The sequence below is a fragment of the Pan paniscus genome, chromosome 4 (assembly GCF_029289425.2).
Source record: "Pan paniscus chromosome 4, NHGRI_mPanPan1-v2.0_pri, whole genome shotgun sequence".
Taxonomy (NCBI): Eukaryota; Metazoa; Chordata; class Mammalia; order Primates; family Hominidae; genus Pan; species Pan paniscus.
Genome location: NC_073253.2, coordinates 135,441,192 through 135,463,591, shown reverse-complemented (window position 1 = coordinate 135,463,591; position 22,400 = coordinate 135,441,192). Strand labels below are relative to the sequence as shown.

At 41.3% G+C, this 22,400-nt stretch overlaps 1 protein-coding gene across 2 annotated transcripts in view; it reads right to left on the bottom strand.

Annotated features, from left to right (window-relative positions):
- The window catches only part of CYSTM1 (cysteine rich transmembrane module containing 1), a 68,688-nt gene that overhangs the window by 40,091 nt on the left and 6,197 nt on the right, over positions 1 to 22,400 (bottom strand). For both annotated transcript variants that reach the window (XM_057302419.2, XM_057302418.1), the window contains exon 2: positions 8,963 to 9,169. In XM_057302419.2, coding sequence (XP_057158402.1) covers positions 8,963 to 9,149 — 187 coding nt within the window. In that variant the 5' untranslated portion in view covers positions 9,150 to 9,169. The remainder of the gene's footprint in view (positions 1 to 8,962; positions 9,170 to 22,400) is intronic.

Below are 22,400 nucleotides of genomic sequence, written 5' to 3'. Positions count from 1 at the left end.
AACTTGTGGTAATGTTTCCAAAGATCTCCCATCCCATATGCCTTTTTGCAATGTGACTTACCACTCTCCCAACAAGGAATGAAGTCTATTTTCCTCCCCTTGAAACTAGGCTAGATAGACTTCATGTTGCTTTGACCAAGAGTGTGATGGATGTGCCATTGTGTGACTTCTGAGCCAAGGGGGTGAAAAAGCCTGATGGATCATTGTATTGTGGCTATGTAAGGTTTGGGGAAATCGGGATGAAAGGTATACAGAACCATTTGTATTATCTTTGCAATGTTTTTCTAAGTCTGAAATTGTTTCAAAATTAGAAGCTAAATCAAAAGTTTTTTGTTTCATTTCTTTTTTAAGGCTTTTATTTTATGTTCAGGGGTACATGTGCAGGAAGGCCTGGCAGATTCCATTCTTGCATTGTAACATGGAAAAAACCCACCTACTCTGAAACTCTCATGCTGTGACAGCAGCACTGAGAGACCATGCAGAGGGACAGAGACAACCAACCCTAAGCTGTTTCAATCATGTCAGCTGAAATACCAGACGTGATTTTTTTTTTCTTTTTGGATTTGAGATAATTTCTTGTTATAATGAGCCAGAATTACAAGGTTCCATTGGAACTGAAACAGCTGACAGAATAGGGTTGAAGTTAATCAAATCTTCAAGGACAATAAGATCAAACAAAGCCAGTAAAAGTGGAGAAACCCAACACTGGTTTGGAATGCACACAGAAATACTAGCATGTAGGTACCTCCTGACCCCTCCCAGCAGTTGGCCATCATGCTCCCACCCCTTTCTCCCTTCTAAAGCACTGGCCAAACCAAATGGCTTCTTTCTCTGTATTGCAAGTGTAAGTCAATCCAAGAGTACCCTTTTGGACATAATACAAAGCCAAGAAGAAAGTTGATGGATCATATTGGACGGTAGAAAGTGTACAAACCCAACCCAGCAAATTGCTTATCGTTATCTATGTTCCAGCCTCAGTAGGTGCCAACAAGGAGCAGAGATGAATCAATCTTTCCGCTCAAGCCCTGTCCAAATTATGGAACCTCTAAGATTGGGGGTGGTTTGTGACGTAACAATAGATAACCAAAACATACATCAACCTTCCACCTATGGCAAATGCCTTAAATTCTGCTCTGGAAAGATCTGGCTGCCAAATGGACCTTTTGGATCTAATCCTTAGGGTGAGATCAGTTTCACATTGTTCTTTGCTAAGTGCTTTTGTTTCCAGAGTTCATTTTATACAGCACCACTGCTCTTATTTCAATAAGATTTATCTTCAGTATAACTTAAGAATATTAGCAGGCCAGGCGCAGTGACTCATGCTTGTAATCCCTGCACTTTAGGAGGCCGAGGCGGGTGAATCACCTGAGGTCAGGAGTTTGAGACCAGCCTGGCCAATACAGTGAAATCCCATTTCTACTAAAAATGCAAAAATTAGCTGGGCTTGGTGGCGTATGCCTGTAATCCCAGCTACTCGGGAGGCTGAGACAGGAGAATCACTTGAACCTGGGAGGCGGAGGTTGCAGTGACCCGAGATTGCGCCACTGCACTCCAGCCTGGGTGACAGAGCAAGACTCCGTCAAAAAAAAAAAAAAAAAAAAAAAAAAAAGAGTATTAGAGGATTCCCCCACTTTCTGGTAGGAGGGTTTTCTTCTCCCTGCAATGTTTGTTCCCTCAGAATCCCTTTTTTCTGTTTGGATCATCATCTTTTATCTTGGAGGCTTTCTTTACTCAGATGTCTGGTGAACCTCCGTTGCTGGTTAATATCTAAGGCTAAGGTTCTATCACTTGCAGCCTTAAGAGTCTTGACCAAAACAAACAGTGAAAGCCTAAACACTAAGAGCAAGGTTGATTGAATTCAGAGATAAAAAAGCTAAAATGGACTGTACATAAGGTAGACACTATTGAATCTGGAGCAAGAAGAAGGGCTCTGAAAGAAGTCTGTATAGGGTGCAGTTGAAGCAAATAGGAGTGGTAAATTCTACTGGAGGTATAGTATAGGTAAGCAAAAGCTTCAAGGAAGAAGAGATATTTTCTTTTGATCGCCAGAGATGTGTAGGGTAGGTTGTGGCAGAGTGGGAATGAGAGGTGGGAAGTAAAGGAAGCAGCATGAACAAAGTTAGGGTATATGGACCAGTATGGCAGGTTAGAGGCCTTACCTACATATAGACTACCTAGATGATAATATTCTGGATTTTAAGCTGATGTAATTATTGGATGAGACATCTAGTGGTGGTGGAAGGGGGTGGATATATTTTGCATATGAGGGGGATGTAAATTGTTGAGAGCAAAGGGCAGAATGTGGTGGACTGTTTGCACAGATGGTCACCAATTCCTCTCACCCTGTATTCACATGCCATTCCTCCAGGATGGAGTCTATTTTATACAAATGTTTATAACAGCCATTATTCATTATTCCTAATAGCCATAAAGTAGAAACAACCTAAATGCCCATCAACCAATGAAAGGATAACTAAAACGTGGTATATCCACAATGGAATATTATTTGGCAATAGGAAGGAATAAAGTATTGATACATGCTACAACATAGATGAACCCTGGAAATATCAAGCTAAGTGAAAGAAGCATGTAACAAAAGACCAAATATTGTATGGTTCCATTTATACAAAATGTCCAGAACAGACAAATCTATAGAGACAGAGTAGATTAATGGTGGGGAAGAGGCCGGGCGCGATGGCTCACGCCTGTAATCCCAGCACTCTGAGAGGCTGAGGTGGGCGGATCATGAGGTCAGGAGATCAAGACCATCCTGGCTAACACGGTGAAACCCTGTCTCCACTAAAAATAAAAAAATTAGCTGAGCATGGTGGCAGGCATCTGTAGTCCCAGCTACTTGGGAAGCTGAGGCAGGAGAATGGTGTGAACCCGGGAGGCAGAGCTTGCAGTGAGCCGAGATTGTGCCACTGCACTCCAGCCTGGGCGACAGAGTGAGACTCTGCCTCAAAAAAAAAAAAAAAAAAAAAAAAAAAAAAAAAAAAAAAAAAAAAAAAAAGTGGGGAAGAGTGGAAGGAAATGGGGAGAGATTGCTAAAGGGTTTCTTTTTGGGGTGATGAAAGTGTTCTGTATATAGACCAATGGAACAGAACAGAGGCCTCAGAAATAACACCACACATCTATAACCACTTGATCTTTGACAAACCTGACAAAAACAAGCAATGGGGAAAGGATTCCCTATTTAATAAATGGTGTTGGGAAAACTAGCTAGCCATGTGCAGAAAACTGAAACTGGACCCCTTCCTTATACCTTATACAAAAATTAACTCAATATGTATTAAAGACTTAAACGTAAGACCTAAAACCATAAAAACCCTAGAAGAAAACCTAGGCAATACCATTCAGGACATAGGCATAGGCAAAGACTTCATGGCTAAAACACCAAAAGCAATGGCAACAAAAGCCAACACTGACAAATGGGATCTAATTAAACTAAAGAGCTTCTGCACAGCAAAAGAAACTATCATCATCCCATATGTAGGCAACCTACAATATGGGAGAAAATTTTTGCAATCTATCCATCTGACAAAGGGCCAATATCCACAATCTACAAGGAACTTAAACAAATTTATGAGAAAAAAACAACCCCATCAAAAAGTGGGCAAAGAATATGAACAGACACTTCTCAAAAGAAGACATTTATGCGTCCAAAAACATATGAAAAAAAGTTCATCATCACTGGTCATTAGAGAAATGCAAATCAAAACCACAATGAGATACCATCTCACACCAGTTAGAATGGTGATCATTAAAAAGTCAGGAAACGGCTGGGCACCGTGGCTCACGCATGTAATCCCGGCACTTTGGGAGGCCAAGGTGGGCAGAACACTAGGTCAGGAATTCAACACCAGCCTGATCAATATGGTGAAACCTCATCTCTACTAAAAATACAAAAATTACAGCCATGGTGGCGCATGCCTGTAATCCCAGCTACTCAGGGGGCTGAGGCAGGAGAATCGCTTGAACCCCGGGAGGTGGAGGTTGCAGGAAGTCAAGATCGCGCCACTGCACTCCAGCCTGGGCGACAGTGTGAGACTCCATCTCAAAAAACACAAAACAAAAACAATAAAAAGTCAGGAAACAATAGATGCTGGAGAGGTTGTGGAGAAATAGGAACACTTTTACACTGCTGGTGGGAGCGTAAATTAGTTTAACCATTGTGGAAGACAGTGTGGTGATTCCTCAAGGATCTAGAACCAGAAATACCATTTGACCCAGCAATCCCATTACTGGGTATATACCCAAAGGATTATAAGTCATTCTACTATAAAGACACATGCACAGGTATGTTTATTGCAGCATTATTCACAATAGCAAAAACTTGGAACCAACCCAAATGCCCATCAATGATAGACTGGATAAAGAAAATGTGGCACATATACACCATGGAATACTATGCAGCCATAAAAAAGGATGAGTTCATGTCCTTTGCAGGGACATGGATGAAGCTGGAAACCATCATTCTCAACAAACTAACACAGGAACAGAAAACCAAACACCACATGTTCTTACTCATAAGTGGGAGCTGAACAAAGAGAACACATGGACACAGGGAGGGGAACACCACACACTGGGGCCTGTCGGGGAGTTGGGGGGCTAGGGGAGGGATAGCATTAGGAGAAATACCCAATGTAGATGACGGGTGCAGCAAACCACCATGGCACATGCATACCTATGTAACAAACCTGCACATTCTGCACATGTATCCTAGAACTTAAAGTATAATAATAATAATAAAAGAAAATGTTCTGGAATTATGATAGTGGTGATGGTTGAAAAACTCTGTTGATATACTGAAAACCATTGGATTGTACAACTTTAAATGGCTAAATTGTATGGTACATGAATTGTATGTCGAATATACCAAAAAAAGAGGGGGAGGAGGAAGGTGATATCTGTTCCCCCTCCTGTTGAAAATGACTGGCCTTGAGACTTGTTTTGAATACTGGCATAAGGGGTAAGTGATGCTGTGCCAGTTCTGGGCCTAGCCCAAAATCCTGGCAGCTTCCACTTTCACTCTATTGGAAGCTAGTTGTCATGTAAAGCAGCTTAAGCTAGACCACCTAATGATGACAGACTATGTGCTGAGAGAGGCCTCGTGGAGGCAAACCAAGACCCTACTCCTGTCAGTGAGGTCATCTTGGATAGCCTACACCCAGACAGGCTGACAGCTGAATTAAGTAACAAGAGTGACCCCACGAAAGATCACACGAAGCAAGAAGAGCCTCCCAGCCAACTCAGAGAATCATGAGAAATAATAAATCATTGTTGTTTTAAGCCAGTGAGTTGGGGGTGATATGTTATACAACAGATAACTGAAACAACCTTTCTGAGTCTCAGATTCCACTCCTATAACATGGGACTGATACTATGGGGTTGTTGTGAAGATTACATAAAGCTAACACCAAGCATGGTGCTCAACAAATACTAGTTGTTATTCTTAAAAACCACCCAGGAGATCCTTGACATAATCTGCAGGTATGCTCTTCTGGGAGACCTTATTCCTACAAGCACTTGCTGCTTCCAATCACATGGCTTCCAAAAGCTTCTTTAAAAAAGCTTTTTTGGCTTTTTGGCTTCTTAAAAAAACAAAAGGTGGGTTTTTTTGCTACAATCTCTGACACATGAATTCTAAAACATAAACAGATGACCAAGGAAGGTTCTGCTTAGGTTAGCCATCTACCCGACCCTGCTCATCCATTCATCACACCTTTATTAAGCCCTAACTAATTACCAGACGCCAATTAAGGATAAAGGAGATCCTCCCTCCTTTGAAAAAGAAACCATTTCTACCTATGTATCCATTAACATAATATGCCACACACTTGAACTTGAGTGGAGAGAGTATCTACAGTAGTAGACAAATCTAAAATCATTCAGCTGGAAAGAAAAAGCTTAAATTTCCACATAGAGCTCAGATACACAGCATGAGAACACATAATTCTGACTGGGAATCCCACAAGCAATACCAAAGCAAGGAATAAAATGGGTCCCTAAAGGGTTCATCACTCAGTGAGGCTACATTCTTCCAAGAGTCCCATTCACAGAACATGGACCCCAGGTGACAAAATTTGACCATTTGGCACTACCTGCTATGTTTGGGTGCAGAAAGGATCTGGGCAGTTAATAATTCACAAGCTAATGACAGAGAAATAAATTCCTGGGTATATCCGTAGGAAAGGATATTAAACAGCTTTCAACTGCATTTGTGAAATCAATTGTGATTGGTAACACTGAACTAAGGAGACTTTTAACCCCAAAAAGAATTAAGAAATTATTTTTCATCAAAAAGGCTGACATCAATACTTAAATTACATGAAAGGTAAGAAAGATGACCAAATCTGTATTTTCTGCATGGACAGTGGACAAAGTCCACTGAACCTAGGAAGCACTTATTCTAAACGAACTCAATAAAGTTCTAAACTCATCAAATGCTAGTTAGAGAGTCAGTATAAACAATATTGGCCTAGAAATGGACAGGAAGACCATGAGGGCTATAGGTGAAAGACCTAACACCAGGCAGGCATTGGGCTGAGTCTACCGGATAACTCAAATGCTGGGCTATCTTTCTCTGCTGACATAAAACGTACAGCAAAGTACACAAGTCATAACTATCTATCTTGAAGAATGTTTATATCAAGATTAAGATACAGAATATTCCTAACACCCCAGAAAGTTCCTTTGTTCCTAACCCAATGAATAACCAGTCCCACCCTAGTTTCCCAACTCCACAGCCAGGAGTAACCATTATTTTGATCTCTGGCATCATACATACTTTTTGTCTGTTTTTGAATTTCACATAAATGGAATCATACCATATGTAGTCTTTTCTGCTTTCTTTTATTCATCACAGGGTTACCTTATTTTGAAGCAGAAAACCCAGAAGCTGAGGTTTATTTTCAGAAAATGTTTCTCTGATGTCACAGGCCTGAATACCAACTACTCCGATTATACTGGTTATACTTCCTGCCCTCTTCCGAGCATGCATTATAAAAACTGTTACAACAGAACACAATCTTGGATTGCAAAAGCTTCCTTCCAGATAAACTAAATTCTTTAAAGGTATTCAAATATTCTATTCAATCTTAACAGAGTATAAGCTTTGCCACTATAAAAGTATAATCTTTTCCATGAATGCAAAATTCTTATTCTAGAGAATCAAGTCCTAGAATAAAATTAGCCATCAATTCTGTTATTACTTTTGATTAGTAAAGAACTAAATGACAGGAAAATCTCTAAGAGGAAGCATAAGTCACTAAATTCAGATGAATGTGAGTCAGCTCAGAAAAGGCAGGAGAGGAACAACAGTACAGCAATAAATTATAGGTACAGATTTTGAGGCCAAGCTATCAGGATTCTAATCTAGAAAGTGCCCCTTCTAGCTAGGTGACCTTGGGCAAGTCATTACTCTAACTTTGTACCTCTATTACATCACTATAAAATGGGAATAACTTCATAGGATTGTTGCAAGGATTAAATGTTAATGTATATAAAGCACTTAGGAGACCATGTGACACACAATAAGCACTTTTTTTTTTTTTTTTTTTGAGATGGAGTCTCACTCTGTCGCCAGGCTAGAGTGCATGGTGTGACCTTGGCTCACAGCAACCTCTGCCTCCCAGGTTCAAGCCATTCTCCTGCCTCAGCCTCCTGAGTAGCTGGGACTATAGACGCGTACCACCACGCCTGGCTAGTTTTTGTATTTTTAGTAGAGACGGGGTTTCACCATGTTGGCCAGGCTGGTCTTGAACTCCTGACCTCAGGTGATCTGCCCGCCTTGGCCTCCCAAAGTGCTGGGATTACAGGCATGAGCCACTGTGCCTGGCCATAATAAGCACTTTTTAAGAATTAGCTATCTTGGCCAGGCACAGTGGCTCACGCCTGTAATCCCAGCACTTTGGGAGGCCAAGGGGGGCGGATCACGAGGTCAGGAGATTGAGACCATCCTGGCTAACACAGTCTCTGCTAAAAATACAAAAAATTAGCCGGGCGTGGTGGCAGGCGCCTGTAGTCCTAGTTACTCAGGAGGCTGAGGCAGGAGAACGGCGTGAACCCAGGAGGCGGAGCTTGCAGTGAGCCGAGATCGCGCCACTGCACTCCAGCCTGGGCAACAGAGTGAGACTCCGTCTCAAAAAAAAAAAAAAAAAAAAAAAAAAAAAAAGCTGAAAGGGCTAATTAAGAGAGCAGCTATTCTGCCAACCAAAGGGCTACAAAATAGTGACCAAGACATCTAGCACAGTGCTCCTCAAGATGTTTTATTTTTAATCTTTCAGACTGATACTTTCTGTAAAATGCAAGATTACACACTTGGATGTCACAGCAAAACCAAATTGCTCTAAAAGTTTCTAAATGTTTACTCTCACTTTCTGTACATATAATATAGTCCATAACTGTTCACTGTTCATTGACTGGCATTTGTCTACAGACTGAACTTTGAGTAACACTGTTCTATAGCACACAAGAAGGACTCAAGAGCCTCCTAAAAACTCAACTGGCAGGTTAAATAGAATTATGAAAACATTTAGTAAGAAAAAAAAGAAAACCCCAGTAGCAGGGGCAAGAGGATGACTTGAGGGTCAACAAGCTGACAGATAAAATAAACTCAAGAGGCTAATTACTAAACCTGAAATACAAAGCTGGCTACAGAGCAAAGACTCAACTGCTAATTCCTTCCCCACCCCCAAGTGCTCTAGAGGGTGGCCCTCAGAAAACACGTTGGCCAGGAAGTCATCAGCCCCAGAGGGGACAAGAGGTGTGAATGTAGCAGGCAGAGCTGACTTGGGCCTCTTCTCAGGAGTGAGAATCCACCCTAAGCCATCATCAAGCTTTGGGGACATCAAGCACAAGTTGCAAAGGCTGGAAAGAATTTCTTCTCTGCCAAAGACAACATGCAAACATTTCCTTTGGTGACACGGGACTGCACACCCACATATTCAGAGACACACACCTGTGGTTTTAGGAGGCTCCTGAGGTCCACCCTGCCAGCCGTACTGTGGGTATCCTTGGTAGGGGTACCCTTGAGGAGGTGGGTAGGGTCCCCCCATAGGTCCTGGACCCATTGGTTGTGGTGGATAAGGTGGGTATGGGGCCGTTGGACCAGGGCCTGGATATGGTGGAGGGTTCTCTTGGTTCATCGGGGACCTGTAAAGTGCACCTAAGAGACAAAAAGAATGAAAATTATTTGCATTTAACTGTGGAAATCATCAGGAATAAAATCCTAACCCATAAGATCATTTACAAAATACCTTCAAGGTGTATCAAGCCTTGTGCAAATCTCTAGCTCTGCCCATTTTGTTTCCTTCTCACCATCACTATAATTGGCAATTATCTTATATATTTATTTGCCTTTTGTCTATTTCCTCCACTAGACTGTAGGCTGTGACAGTAGACATCAAGTAAGTTTTGGATCACCACCATGTCCCTAGAGCACTGCAGAGTGCCTGGTACAAGGCAGTCCCCTAAATAAATGTGTTAAATGAATAGCAAGATATTTTGTTTTTTAATTCCTCTGAAATGTCCATAAATGTGATTGGATAGCTTTAAGAAAGTGTTCTAACAGCACTATGAGTCTTATCAGTGGACGCTGATCCACTACTAGAAACCCTCCAATCAACAGGGCTGGGCCACAGTGGGGCCTTCTAACGAGCAGCACTGGCAGCAATGACCAACCAAAGTTTGTAACCATCACCATTGCTCTGGGGATTGGGGTGATCTGGTTGTTCTCCCCAGACCCGCTGCTCTGAGCAGTTGGACAGCGCTGTTTATAGAGAATGCCAAGCGTCTCCTCTGCCCATCCAGGCCCCTGAGACTCTGGAGGGCTCACCAGGAACATTTATTTGTGTTTACAGGACCCTGTCCTCCATGGTTTGCTTCTGTGAGGGAAGCCATGCTTCCCAGCCCCCAAGCCTGTTAATCATTCTCTTGATTGGGCTTGAAGTTTTCAGGGCCAGCGTCTTGTTTCTATTATCTCTTTAAGTTCCACAGTGCCTGGCACGGTGACTTTCAGATTAAAAACAAACAAATGGCCAGGTGTGGTGGCTCATGCCTGTAATCCCAGCACTTTGGGAGGTCGAGGCGGGCGGATCACGTTGAGATTGAGACCATCCTGGCTAACATGGTGAAACCCCGTCTCTACTAAAAATACAAAAAATTAGCCGGGCATGGTGGCATGTGCTTGTAGTCCCGCTACTCAGGAGGCTGAGGCAGGAGAATCGCTTGAACTTGGGAGGCAGAGGTTGCAATGAGCTGAGATCGTGCCACTGCACTCCAGCCTGGGCAACAAAGTGAGACTCCATCTCAAAAACAAACAAACAAACAAACAAACAAACGAACAATTACTGGGGAATGCAAAGTATAAACTCTAAGGATGACTCACTTAACATATCATCTGTCATACTGCTGCCTTGTACTGTTACCCATATCTTACATCAATAGTTAACTTTTTACCTATTTGAGTGTCTTCTATCCTACAGTAGGGAAGAGTCTCAGATTCAAAATGTAATAATTTCACTATTAATTCTTTTCCATAACAGGCAATCAACAAATTCCTAAGTGACTTTATTATATAAAGGACAGAATAGTTATAAATAGTCTAGGTTCCCTAGAAAATCTGGATTACAGTAGCAGTGGACTTTGATGGTTGCCCACACAACATCCATATTCTCACTTCCTAACAGGAGTCAGGTTTCCAGGTAGATCTCTGCTCATTCTTCCTGTAGTTCATGTGCTTTAGGGAAAGCTCATCCCATCCAGCTCCAGGGTGAACCCAGTCTATCTAAGCCAATCGGGGTCACTCTCTCCACTTTTTTATCATGATTGATTCAAGGAATTCAGGACTTTACCCAGATGCAAATGGCACTCCCTGGCCACTGGGACTGGTTCTGAAGTGGTTCAATAAGTAAAAAGCTCAGACTCTCTTAACACACTCCCACCGAACCTTCCCTTCCCCTGTACAAAGGTATACACAAAGTCTAGGAAAGATATGGCCTACAAAATTGCTGACAGTCAATCTGCAGCCCTGAGAAGGAGCCAGTTTTAAGATTAAGTGGGCCATTCAGAAAGGCAGAGCAGAAAAAAGGAAAGAAATGGGATTCCAGATGACTTTATAACAGCTCATAAATCAAAGACTAAAGCCTGGCCTAACCTAAACTACCTCTATCGAATTTCCAGTCCTGGAAACCAATGGTAAGGTAAGGTAATGAACCCTTCTGGGTGACATTCACAAACATACATTTATTAAGTGCTTTCTTGACACTGGGCTAAGTAGTGGGGTATAGAGATCAATATGCCTCAAACCCTACCCTTGTGCAACTGGCTGAAACAAACATAAGGAAAATGATTTTTAGAAAATGTGGTAAACAGACTGCTGGGTAGGAGTAGGCACTTAAACCTAGTAGAAGGAGGTGCTGATCGAGAGAGTGTCATTTGAAGGAGTTGATTATAAATTGAAACTCTATGTTATGGGATCAAATGGCTTGAGGGTCTCTATTTCAACCACATCTGTATTGCCTCCCATTTTTGACACCATCTTATTTTTCCAGGGCCTGAAAGGGACTCAGGAAAAAAGTAGAGTTCTTTCCCTTTTCTGCGCTCTGGTCTGCAACTGGCAACACACCCTGACCTAGGAACCCTAATGCAAAGGCTCATGGTGATTAACACTACAATTATCATATGAATTTGGACAAAAGCAAATGCATTTTATTTCCTCTCTCCTACCAGGAAGGCTGTAGAAAGCCTAGTGAGCCCTGGTTAACACAGAAATCAGTCTCATTAATCCCCATATGGCCATTCCATTATTTATTTTTAAATCACAGAAGTACAATACAGTTATCATAACTATTTCTGTCCTGAAATTCAGTGTGTGTAACCTAACTTCATTAAAACTGTAGTTTAACTTGATCAGTTCAACAAGACCACATAGATCATTCTCACTCTAGCAAAGTCTGGACCTGTATTTCTTTGAAGACATTGTTCATCTAAAAACAATGGGCAGTGAGGAGAAAAAAGAACAGAGTATTGAACTACAACTTCAGACCTCAATGTTTCATGACTTTTATTGATCCATTTGTTTGCATTTATTCCTCATTATCCTGTGCAGTTCTCTCCCTGAGAACCTCAAAGCTCTCTTCCAAGTGTATGCGTCCTCCCCACTTACCCCTCATCATGTTTCCCTCTCATTTTTGGTATGTATCTTTCTCCAACTGCCTGAGGAAAAAAGCATGTAAGGTCTAGAAGGGAAAAATCCCATGAGTTATTCACAGAGGCATTTATACAAAGCATAAACTACAAAGGTGCTCCAGCTACCATGACCTCCTTCCACACATACACTCTTTCCCTTTGTTCCCAATATAGACAGTTATCTTGGAGGAATAAAAATCTGGATCTATTTTCAGTTTCCTCTAAACAAGAAAAAAATCCCAGTGAGAGAACAGCAAAAGTCACAGAAAGAGCATCTGTGCTAGATGAGAGATCCTAGAGCTGGCATTTGAAAAACAGGACTTCATCCAGTGGGAATCCATTGTTCCCAAGCTGGTAAAGAAGCAAAGCAAAGCAAAAAAGATTACCTAACACTGACACAGTATAGTACAAACCACTTTACATAACCAAAACTCAAAAGAGCTTTAAATTTAAGGTATGATACTGAACTTTGTAACATGACTGCTTTCCCTTATAAATTTGGTCAGGTAAAATATAAACCCTACTCTAGTGAAGTGTTTCACTACAGATCAAATGCAAACAGTGTAAATTGTAGCATTAAAGACAAATCAGAACTCTAAAAGGGACAGCTAAAATAGTGCTGCAGTCAAGATCCATTAATAGACTGCACTGAACACTGCTATCCCACGATCTCATTCAAGACATACTCAGAGTCACGGGATTAGCAGTCATTCAACCACACAATGAGAAGGGCAGAAACTATTCTTTGGGAAAGTGGTCAGTGGAGATAAGACCTCATCAAAGTAGAGATGGAGGAAAAAAAGCAATATATTTCCATGTTGTTTTTTTTAAATTACAAGACACCTGCTAGATGGACTGGCACTGACTCTGCAGACAGTAAAGTGGAAAATTTTCCTCTGGAAAACTGAACAGTCCCAGTGGAAAAAAAATGACAGATACTAATAACTGGGGAGACACCAAAGAAATGACTCACCCAATCACTCCACAGTAAAGCCTGTGCACACTGAACTTCTAATGGACTATTTACTGCCTCATACATAAATGAATGGACAGATTATCAGACATTGGAGGAAGGCCTCCAACATAAAAAACAGATCAAAACAAAACAGAGGAAGGAAAAAAACAACCTAAATGTCCAAGGAAAGAAAATATCCAAGAAAAAAAACAAGGGTTTTTTTGCAGTTGTTTTAAATTTATGCTTTTGAGGTATGATGTAATACTGTGTAAGAAAAATTTAAAAGTTATGTATTCAGCATGTCTCAACTTTCTTTAAAATAAATACTGAAAAACAGATCAATAGAGCAGAATAAAGAGTCCTAAACCACATCCATACAGTACAGTCTCCTAATTTAACAGACAGGCACCACTGTAATTCACAAAAGAAAAGGTAGTCTTTCCAATAAATAGCGCTGGATTAATTGGATATCCTTGTATTGGGAGAAATGACCCTTGATCTCCATGCTCATACATAAAAAAAATCCACAATATATCACAGAAAAAAAATCACAACATATCACAGACCTATGCAAAAGCTAAACCAATCAAGCTTTTAGAAGAAAGTATACCAAATATTCATGACTTTTGCAGTATTTACATTATGACCCAGAAGCTCTTAGATATATATATATATAAAAGTGAAACAAGTGTGTAAGTCCACCAAAAGACTTATACAAGAATGTTCAAAGCAGTTTTATTTATAATAGTCCCAAACTGAAAGCTATCCAAATGTTCATCAACAGCAGAACAGATAAATTATTATATATTTTCACAGTAGAAAATGACCCCAAAACAATAAATAAAATAACTATTATTACGTGAAACAACATGGATGAATCCCAGCCACAACGTGTGAGCAAAAGAAGGCAGACTCAACAGACTTCAATAATACTCTACTTAGTCTGTTTTGTGTTGCTATAAAGGACTAACCGAGGCTGGGTAATTTATAAATAAAAGAGGTTTATTTTGGCTCATGGTTCTGCTGACTGTACAAGAAGCATAGTGCTGGCATCTGTGTCTGGTGAAGCTCTCAGGTAGCTTACAATCATGGTGGAAGACAAAGGGTGAAGCAGGCACATCACATGATGAGAGAGGGGGCAAGAGAGTGGGGGGAGATCCCAGACTCTTTTAAACAACCAGATCTCACTTGACTAATAGAGTGAGAACTCACTCATTACCATAAAGAGGACACCAAGCCATTCATGAAGGATACACCCCTATGACCCAAACACCTCCCACCAACCCACCTCCAAAATTGGGGATCACATCCCAAGATGAGATCTGGAGAGGACAAATATCCAAACTATATCATTCTGTGATTCCATTTATATGAGGTACAAGAACAGCCAAAACAAATCTGTGGATACTGAAAAGAAAGATACCAAAACAAATTTATGAATACTGAGGGGAAGATAGAAGGGAACCTTCAGGAATGATGGAAACATTCTGTATCTTGAGCTGAGTCATGTTTACATGAATACATATAAATGTATTGAGTTGTACATTAAGATTTTCAAACTTTATTGTAAGTTGTACAGTAACAGCAGATATTTTGCTAGAAAAATATATTTATTGTGGTTTTCCTTGGGTGCTGGAATTGTGGGCAATTTTTATTATACTCATCTGTATTTCTTTTTTTTTTTTTTTTTTTTGAGACGGAGTCTCGCTCTTCCACCCAGGTGGGACTGCAGTGGCGTGATCTCGGCTCACTGCAAGCTCCGCCTTCTGGGTTCACGCCATTCTCCTGCTTCAGCCTCCCGAGTAGCTGGGACTACAGGCGCCCGCCACTGCGCCCAGCTAATGTTTTGTATTTTTAGTAGAGACGGGGTTTCACCGTGGTCTCGATCTCCTGACCTCGTGATCCGCCCGCCTCGGCCTCCCAAAGTGCTGGGATTACAGGCGTGAGCCACCGCGCCCAGCCACTCATCTGTATTTCTGAAAATTTCAAGAGAACCTATACAGTCAGAAAAAGATTAAGTTTTCCTAGTGCTTTCAGATATATATCCATGCTGCCTGCCATTTTTAATAGCTAGAATGCCACTTTAGCTGGGCTCAGGGCTCATGCTTATAATGTCAGTGACTTGGGAGGCTGAGACAGGGGAATCACTTGAGGCCAGGAGTTCAAGACCAGCCTGGTTAGGGTAACATAGTGAAACCTTGTGTCTACCCTCCCCCCTTCCCCCCGCAAAAAAATTAGCAAGCTGTGGTGGTATACATAGTCCTAGCTGCTTGTGAGGCTGAGGTGGGAGGATCACTTCAGCCCAGGAGTTTGAGCTGCAGTGAGCTATGATCATGACACTACACTCTAGTCTGGGCAACAGAACAAGAAAGACCCTGTCTCTAAAAAAAAAAAAAAAAAGTTAAAATTAACAAATATTTTTAAAAATGCCACTTTAAACCTCCTATTCACTTCTGATATACCAATTTGCCTTCTCATTACTTATTTTCCTCTTGTTAATGATCTACTCAAAATCTGCTCTTCACTGCTTTTTAAGGTGATTTTTGTAGTTGCAATTTTTTTTTTCACAAGACACTTTGGTTCTCTAAGGTCTTCAAATGTTTTCTTTCTGCTTCAAACCAAAAAGTCACTTGGTTGGGTACCAGACTTGGGGTAAAAAACCAAATTCTTTTGGTTACATACAGACTTCTCTATCTTGGAACCCTTCTTATTATCAAAGCCTAAAGTCACGCTTATCCTTATGTCCTTCAATTTATCTTTCTTGGTAACTTATAAAATTAAAGTTTAAAAACATGAGAGCAGGGCCAGGCACCATGGTTCACACCTGTAATCCAGGCACTTTGGGAGACCAAGGCAGGTGGATTGCTTGAGCCTAGGAGTTTGAGACCAGCGTGGGCAACATAGTGAGACCTTGTCTCTATAAAAAATAGGAAAATTGAGCTGGGTGTGGTGGCATACATCTGTAGTCCCAGCTACCTGGGGGAGACTGAGGTGGGAGAATCACTTGAGCCTGGGAGATTGAGGCTGAGGTGAGCCGTGATCACACCACGGCACTCAAGCCTGGGAGACCGTGCAAGACCTTATCTCAAAAACAAAACAAAACAAACAAACAAAAACTATGAGAGCAGATCTTACCCTAGAGACCTCAGTGTCTTTTTTTTTTTTTTTTTTTTAACTCCCCATTAGCTGTTTTTTTAACAAAACCTTTGTAAATAGACCACTTTACATTCTAAGTCCCTCAATATGTCTTGACTCTCACATCTATAATTTTGGGTGCGGTTTGTTCAGGTAAAAAAAAAAAAAAAGTTTTAGAATTACTGAGGTGTTTGTTTATTCGTTTGTTTTTTGAGATAGACTTTCACTTTGTCACCCAGGCTGGAGGGCAGTGGTGTGATCTCGGTTCACTACAACCTCTGCCTTCCGGGTTCAAGCGATTCTCCTGCCTCAGCCTCCAGGGCAGCTGGGATTACAGGCGTGCACCACCATGCCTGGCTAATTTTTGTATTTTTAGTAGAGATGGGGTTTCACCATGTTGGCCAGGCTGGTCTTGAGCTCCTGACCTCAGGCAATCTGCCCACCTCAGCCTCCCAAAGTGCTGGGATTACAGTGTAACCCACCACACCTGGCCTAGAATTACTGAGTTTTATACTGCCATATCATCTCTGGTTTAGAGTTTTCATCAAATTTTGGCATTGACATATTAGTTTATTCCATTCACACAGTCATTTGTTCATCCATAAATACTTATAGGAGCATCAAGTATAACCCAGTACTACTGGGTTCCAGGTGCTGCTGAGATAATGGTAAGCAAGAGAGAGTTCCTATTCAGGGTATGAGAGAGACAGACAATAACACCAGCAATCACAAAACCAAGCGAAGATAGAGGAAGCAGAGCGTACTGTAAGCTCAAAGTAGAGACAACTAATTACTCAGGGAAGTCAGAGAAAGATTCTAATAGAAGTGATGATCACATGACTAAGCATAAACAGAAATTCGTATTACTCCAAATTTCATACTCTGCAGAGGCAAGAATCTGTGAGATGTTTCAGAGAAAAAGCAAAGCACATTTGAGGAACTGACTAGGTTCTAATGGCTGAAGCACACTTCACGGGATGAGGCCAAAGGGTCAGCTCATAAACAGCCTTGCTAAGAGCAGACTTCTAGGTTTGCTGCATCTTCCTTTTCTATCATTATTCTTTATTTCTTTTAAAAGGATTCGTGTAACTTTATGTTTGTTTGTTGAATACTATTGACAAACTTAATAATTCACTTATTTCATATGTATTAAGTACCTACTACATATCAGGCCTAGAGCTGGAGATAAGAGGTAAAGAACTATATAGCTGGCTTGCTCCTCCCCTTCAGTATTGCTATTAATATAAATAAAATTATCACTTCCATTTGTCTGCTATTGCATCAGATGGAATATGCTGGAAGTTTTCCAAATTTTAAGGATATGGTGAAGGTAGTTTGACAGAATAGACAAAACTTACTTTGGGAGGTCCAGAAGGCAGTTACCTCAAAGTGTTACACAAGTTACTAAAACTGAAGTACAAGTAGAAGCCCAAATGACTCCCCAATCGGAAGAGTCATACCACACATACTTGTGAATGTACAGTGAGCAGAGGTAAGAAATGATGGTCTCAAATCTTAAACCCAAGGCCAAAGTCACAACAATAGGCATTCCAGAACTGTAGGCCTTCTCCTAGGAAGAACTTGCTCCTGATATGGACACTTTAACACGGGAGCCCCAGGGGGATAGCAATAGCAGGGATTTACATTTTTAAAGATGGTAGCAGTGCTCCCAGTAACAGTGCAACACCAGGAGACCTCTGATAGTCAGCATAACGTGGACAAGATATTTCTTTTTACGACTTGCTCAGCATTTTAAACACATTGCTGGGTATTGCCATTTCCTAAATTGCTCTTCTTTTAGGGGCAGACTGGAGGAAGACAACCTGCAGTATTACTCCATTATTGTCCAAATACTGATTCTGGTCTCAACCTCCCAAATATCATTAGCCATCCCCTACCTCATTCAATATCTCTTGTTTGCCACAGAGTTTTACCAGGCCCTGAGCTATTCTCACATAGTCAATGAATGAATAAGTATTAGAACGTATCTTTTGTATCAACATTTTGGCTGTGGCTTCACAATAGCCCCTCTATGGAGTACAAAATGATACACAGCTCAGATATGGGACCTTTCGCTGAACAAGGGCATCAAAGTGCACATGGAAGGCAAAAACTAACAATGGATCATCTACCTCTGAAGGCCCTGGCCCAGAGTGATGAAGAGGTTCAGAGACTGTCTTATTTTCCTTTCTCACAAAAAATATCTGATATAAAAACCACACACTGCTTTTATAACTGAGTTCATATGAAGCTAAAAATCTACAAACTATTTAGTAACATAGTTTGCTAATGCCACTCAGATAATTGCTTTAAGCCGCTATCCCCAATATTAAGATAACACAAAGATATAAGTATTCTCAATTTGTCCTGATAGATTAGGAACAGCAAATTCTGAAAAGTCATACCATACCTACATTAATTATCCATAGTTCAGAATTATTTGAAAATGTGACTATAGTCAATCTTGTCTCCCTCCAATACTAAACTTGGTAGGTACATTTTAGCATTCTTCCAGACTTAGAGACTTTCTGAGGGAATTCAGAGAAGTTCCCTTCAACAGAGGATAACATATCATCTGCTAAAACCTTTCTCCATAAAGCTTTCTGTAAAGAACCTCTGGTTGGATCCAGGGCTTGGTGCTCTGTAAGATATAACATTTATAAACATTCCTGGGAAAAAAGACATTACTACCTGAAAATATCAACAACTAAAATGACCTATCCTTAGCCACCAGGTATTGGTGTCCCATTCCTCCCTAATGTTTAGAGCAGACAGCCTTTCTTTTTATAGCGGGTCTATCCTTTTTTCTTATAAACTCTTCAATAAAGACATATTTTTAAGTAAAACCCCAAATAAATACATAAAAACACCCTATCCTTTGAATGAGCAATTCTACCTTTAGGAATTTATCTTACAGATATATACTAGTGCCAGCCGGTATGCCAAAAAAAAAAAAAAAACAACCCAACTTTATACACATGCATATATATTAAGTATAATGTTCATCAATATGAGAATGGTTAAATAAACCATGGTATTTCCAATCCATGGAACTGCTGCTATATGACCCTTCAGAAGAATAAGTTAGAACTACCTGTGCTGATATGAAAAAGCACCAACATGGTGGGAAAAAAGCAAATTGCAACACAGTGCATTCTATTACCCCATTTGGGTTTAAAAATAAACTTCTATTTCTAAACCTGAATAGATCACACAGTTACACTAATGAATACAATTATTGATTAAATTGTACATTTATATTATACATACTTTTTTATACATATGTTATATTTAACAATGAAAGTTAAAACCCTTGCTAATCATCTTTAGGTAAAGTAGCCACATGGCTTTTACAAGAAAATAATCAATTTTTTAACTCATTGAGCAGGAAAGCCATGCTCCTAGATGCTTCCAACAATCCATCTAACCACATGGGAAGACAATTTGGTCCAGTTGCTACCTGGGAAAACCTAGCTTCAGGGCAGGATCCACAGCTGCAAATAGTCCTGTGGGTTCCAGGCTAACCTCACCCAAGGGCTCCTTCTCCAGACTTCATTCATCATGTATGGTCCTCTGCAAAAGCTAGAGGACTGCCTGGATGCAGTACTCCCCTCTGCATTCAGCTTATGGAAGGGTCCCCACAGGTAAGCCTCAGCCCCTTGTCTAATGGATCCTGGCATTGTCAGCAAACCCTGATTATAATACCTTCCCCATACTGCTGGGACCCCCATATGGGGGAGGAGCACATCCAGCCTCACCCAACCACTCAGTTCAGGGACTCTGGTCAGTACCCCACCAACACTGCTATCTGAAAGCCAGTAGAGAAATGAAGGTTGGCTTCTCCTCAGAAAAATAGGGTAGGGATCTCTGAATTACATCTAGTCACTGGGACATATAGGACAGCATTATAATTGGAACTTCAAATAGTCAACCCTCAAAGTGAGAATGGAGAGAAAATGGGGCCCAGCAAGAGAGAGGCTCAAAAGAGAGGGCAGTATTGAACAGAAGGGAAAGGAAAAGGGAAGAAAGCTGTGAACACAGAAAGTGAGTTGGGGAATTGAAAGGAGCGGTTAGGGCATGGAGAGAGAGAAAAGGGAAGAACTCTGCCCCCTGCCAAGTTGAGAGGACACACTAGAAAGGGACAGGTCCATCCCTCCCAACAAGCCTGATAAGGCCACTTCCCAGGCCAGGTCCCCTGCCAGCCCAGCCCCTGAAAGACAGGCTCTGCCTACCTCCTCCCAGAGCATTAGATTAGGCTTTGTGGGAAAGTTGAAATCTTGATGGTTTAGAAAGAGGCCCCTACAGCTTAACGTGCTGGCAATTTAACTAAGCGCTCCTGGTTCCTGATGAATACCAAGCCAGCCTGGCTTTGCTCCATCATGAAAGCACGCTCTCCTGACCCTCTGAGGGAGCAGCAGCTCAGTCAGCACTGCGGGGTGGCTCTTAATGGACAACAGTGAATTTCACATCAAACCAGGAAGTACCACTCATGCCTATCATGTGCTGCACCCTAAGAGACCATACAACCCAGGGCAGCTCACCCTCCCCCTTTCTTCCGTTTTCATAGGATTCTTAAAGGAATAGGCTTTACGGACAATGAAGATTGGGGGAAAAAAATTCTAGATGATAACTTCAGTTTCTATCATTAGCAACATCCACAAACAGTTCTCTATATGTGAAACGAACTCAAAGTAGTTTGGGTTATTGATGAGTTAAAAAAAAAAAAAAGCATCCCTCCTGCCCCCCAAGAAAGATCTGAGTTTCCCAGGAGAATCTGAGTTTTCTAAGAGCACGCTGGCACAGAAAGAACAATGTAACACAGCATCAATGAAGCCACACCCCTGGCAGAGGGCCTAGAATTTAATATAGTATACAGCCTCACCACCACTCAGGCCTCTTTTTGGCAAACTTCAGATCAAAACAGAAGTGGTTTCACATTGCATTTACCTCTTGTTACCTCCTAGATTCTTCATTCTGTGGCCTTCCTAGTATCATAGAACCACACAAGTTTTAGGAAAAGATAGGATTGAAGGGGCCCTCTCTGAAGGCCTGCCTACTCCAAACCATCCTACCACCCATCTACTGCTGCCTGAAAAACTCACTATTAGTGAGTCATATCTTTGGGTAAAGGCTGTATTGCCCCAGGTGGGATATGTGGAACTTGGGGAACATGGACAAACAATTTCAATAATTTATACCTTCTATTTGTGACAGGTGATGTAGTAGTTATCAGTTTAAGGCAATGATATCGTTTCCCTTTTAAACAAATTTTAGGGTTTTAAAAAATGGGTCAACTTTAAGAAGAATGTTAAACAACAGTACAGATGACATAAAGATAAGACAAAAATCATGCAGGGGAACACAAATGAAGTGTGAAAAACACTAGGGTTTCCACTTTCAAGACCCTCCCTTTAAATACAACTACCCGGCCGAAGGTGGTGTCACACGCCTGTGATCCCAGCACTTTGGGAAGCTGAGGCAGGAGGATCCCTTGAGGCTAGGACTTTAAGAACGGCCTAGTCAACATAGTAAGACCTAGTCAACATAGCAAAAAATACAGACGGGGGTCCTGCTATCTTGCAGTGGCAGTGGCCCCCGTGGCTCTTGCAGGTGCAGCGGCTCATGCAGCAGGATTGCCTTAGCTCAGGAGTTTGAGACCAGCCTGGGCAACATAGTGAGACCCCCATCTCTATGAAATATAAATAAAAAATTAACCAGGCACAGTGACATGTGCCTGTAGTCCTAGCTACTCAGGAGACTGAGGTGGGAAGATCTTTTGAGCCCAGGAGTTTGAGCCTGCACTGAGCTATGATCATGCCATGCACTCCAGTCTGGCAGATTGTCCCTAAAGCAAAATAATAATCAGTAAATAAATACAATTATCCCTCATTAGTTTCTCACACAGCCACCACCAGACATTAAAGGCCACCAAAAATTAGTTCAACAAAGTTAGCAGAGCCAGAAGGGTGCAGAAACTGCGATCAAAGATTGGATTGGCTTTAGAGAGGGTGGTGTTGGGGAGGAAAGGCTGTTAGTGGGGAAGAGGCAGAAGGGCAAAGTCTGGAGTGTCCAGGAAGCTAGTGGCAGCAGGAAAGCACTAAGTATTCGACTTAACAAT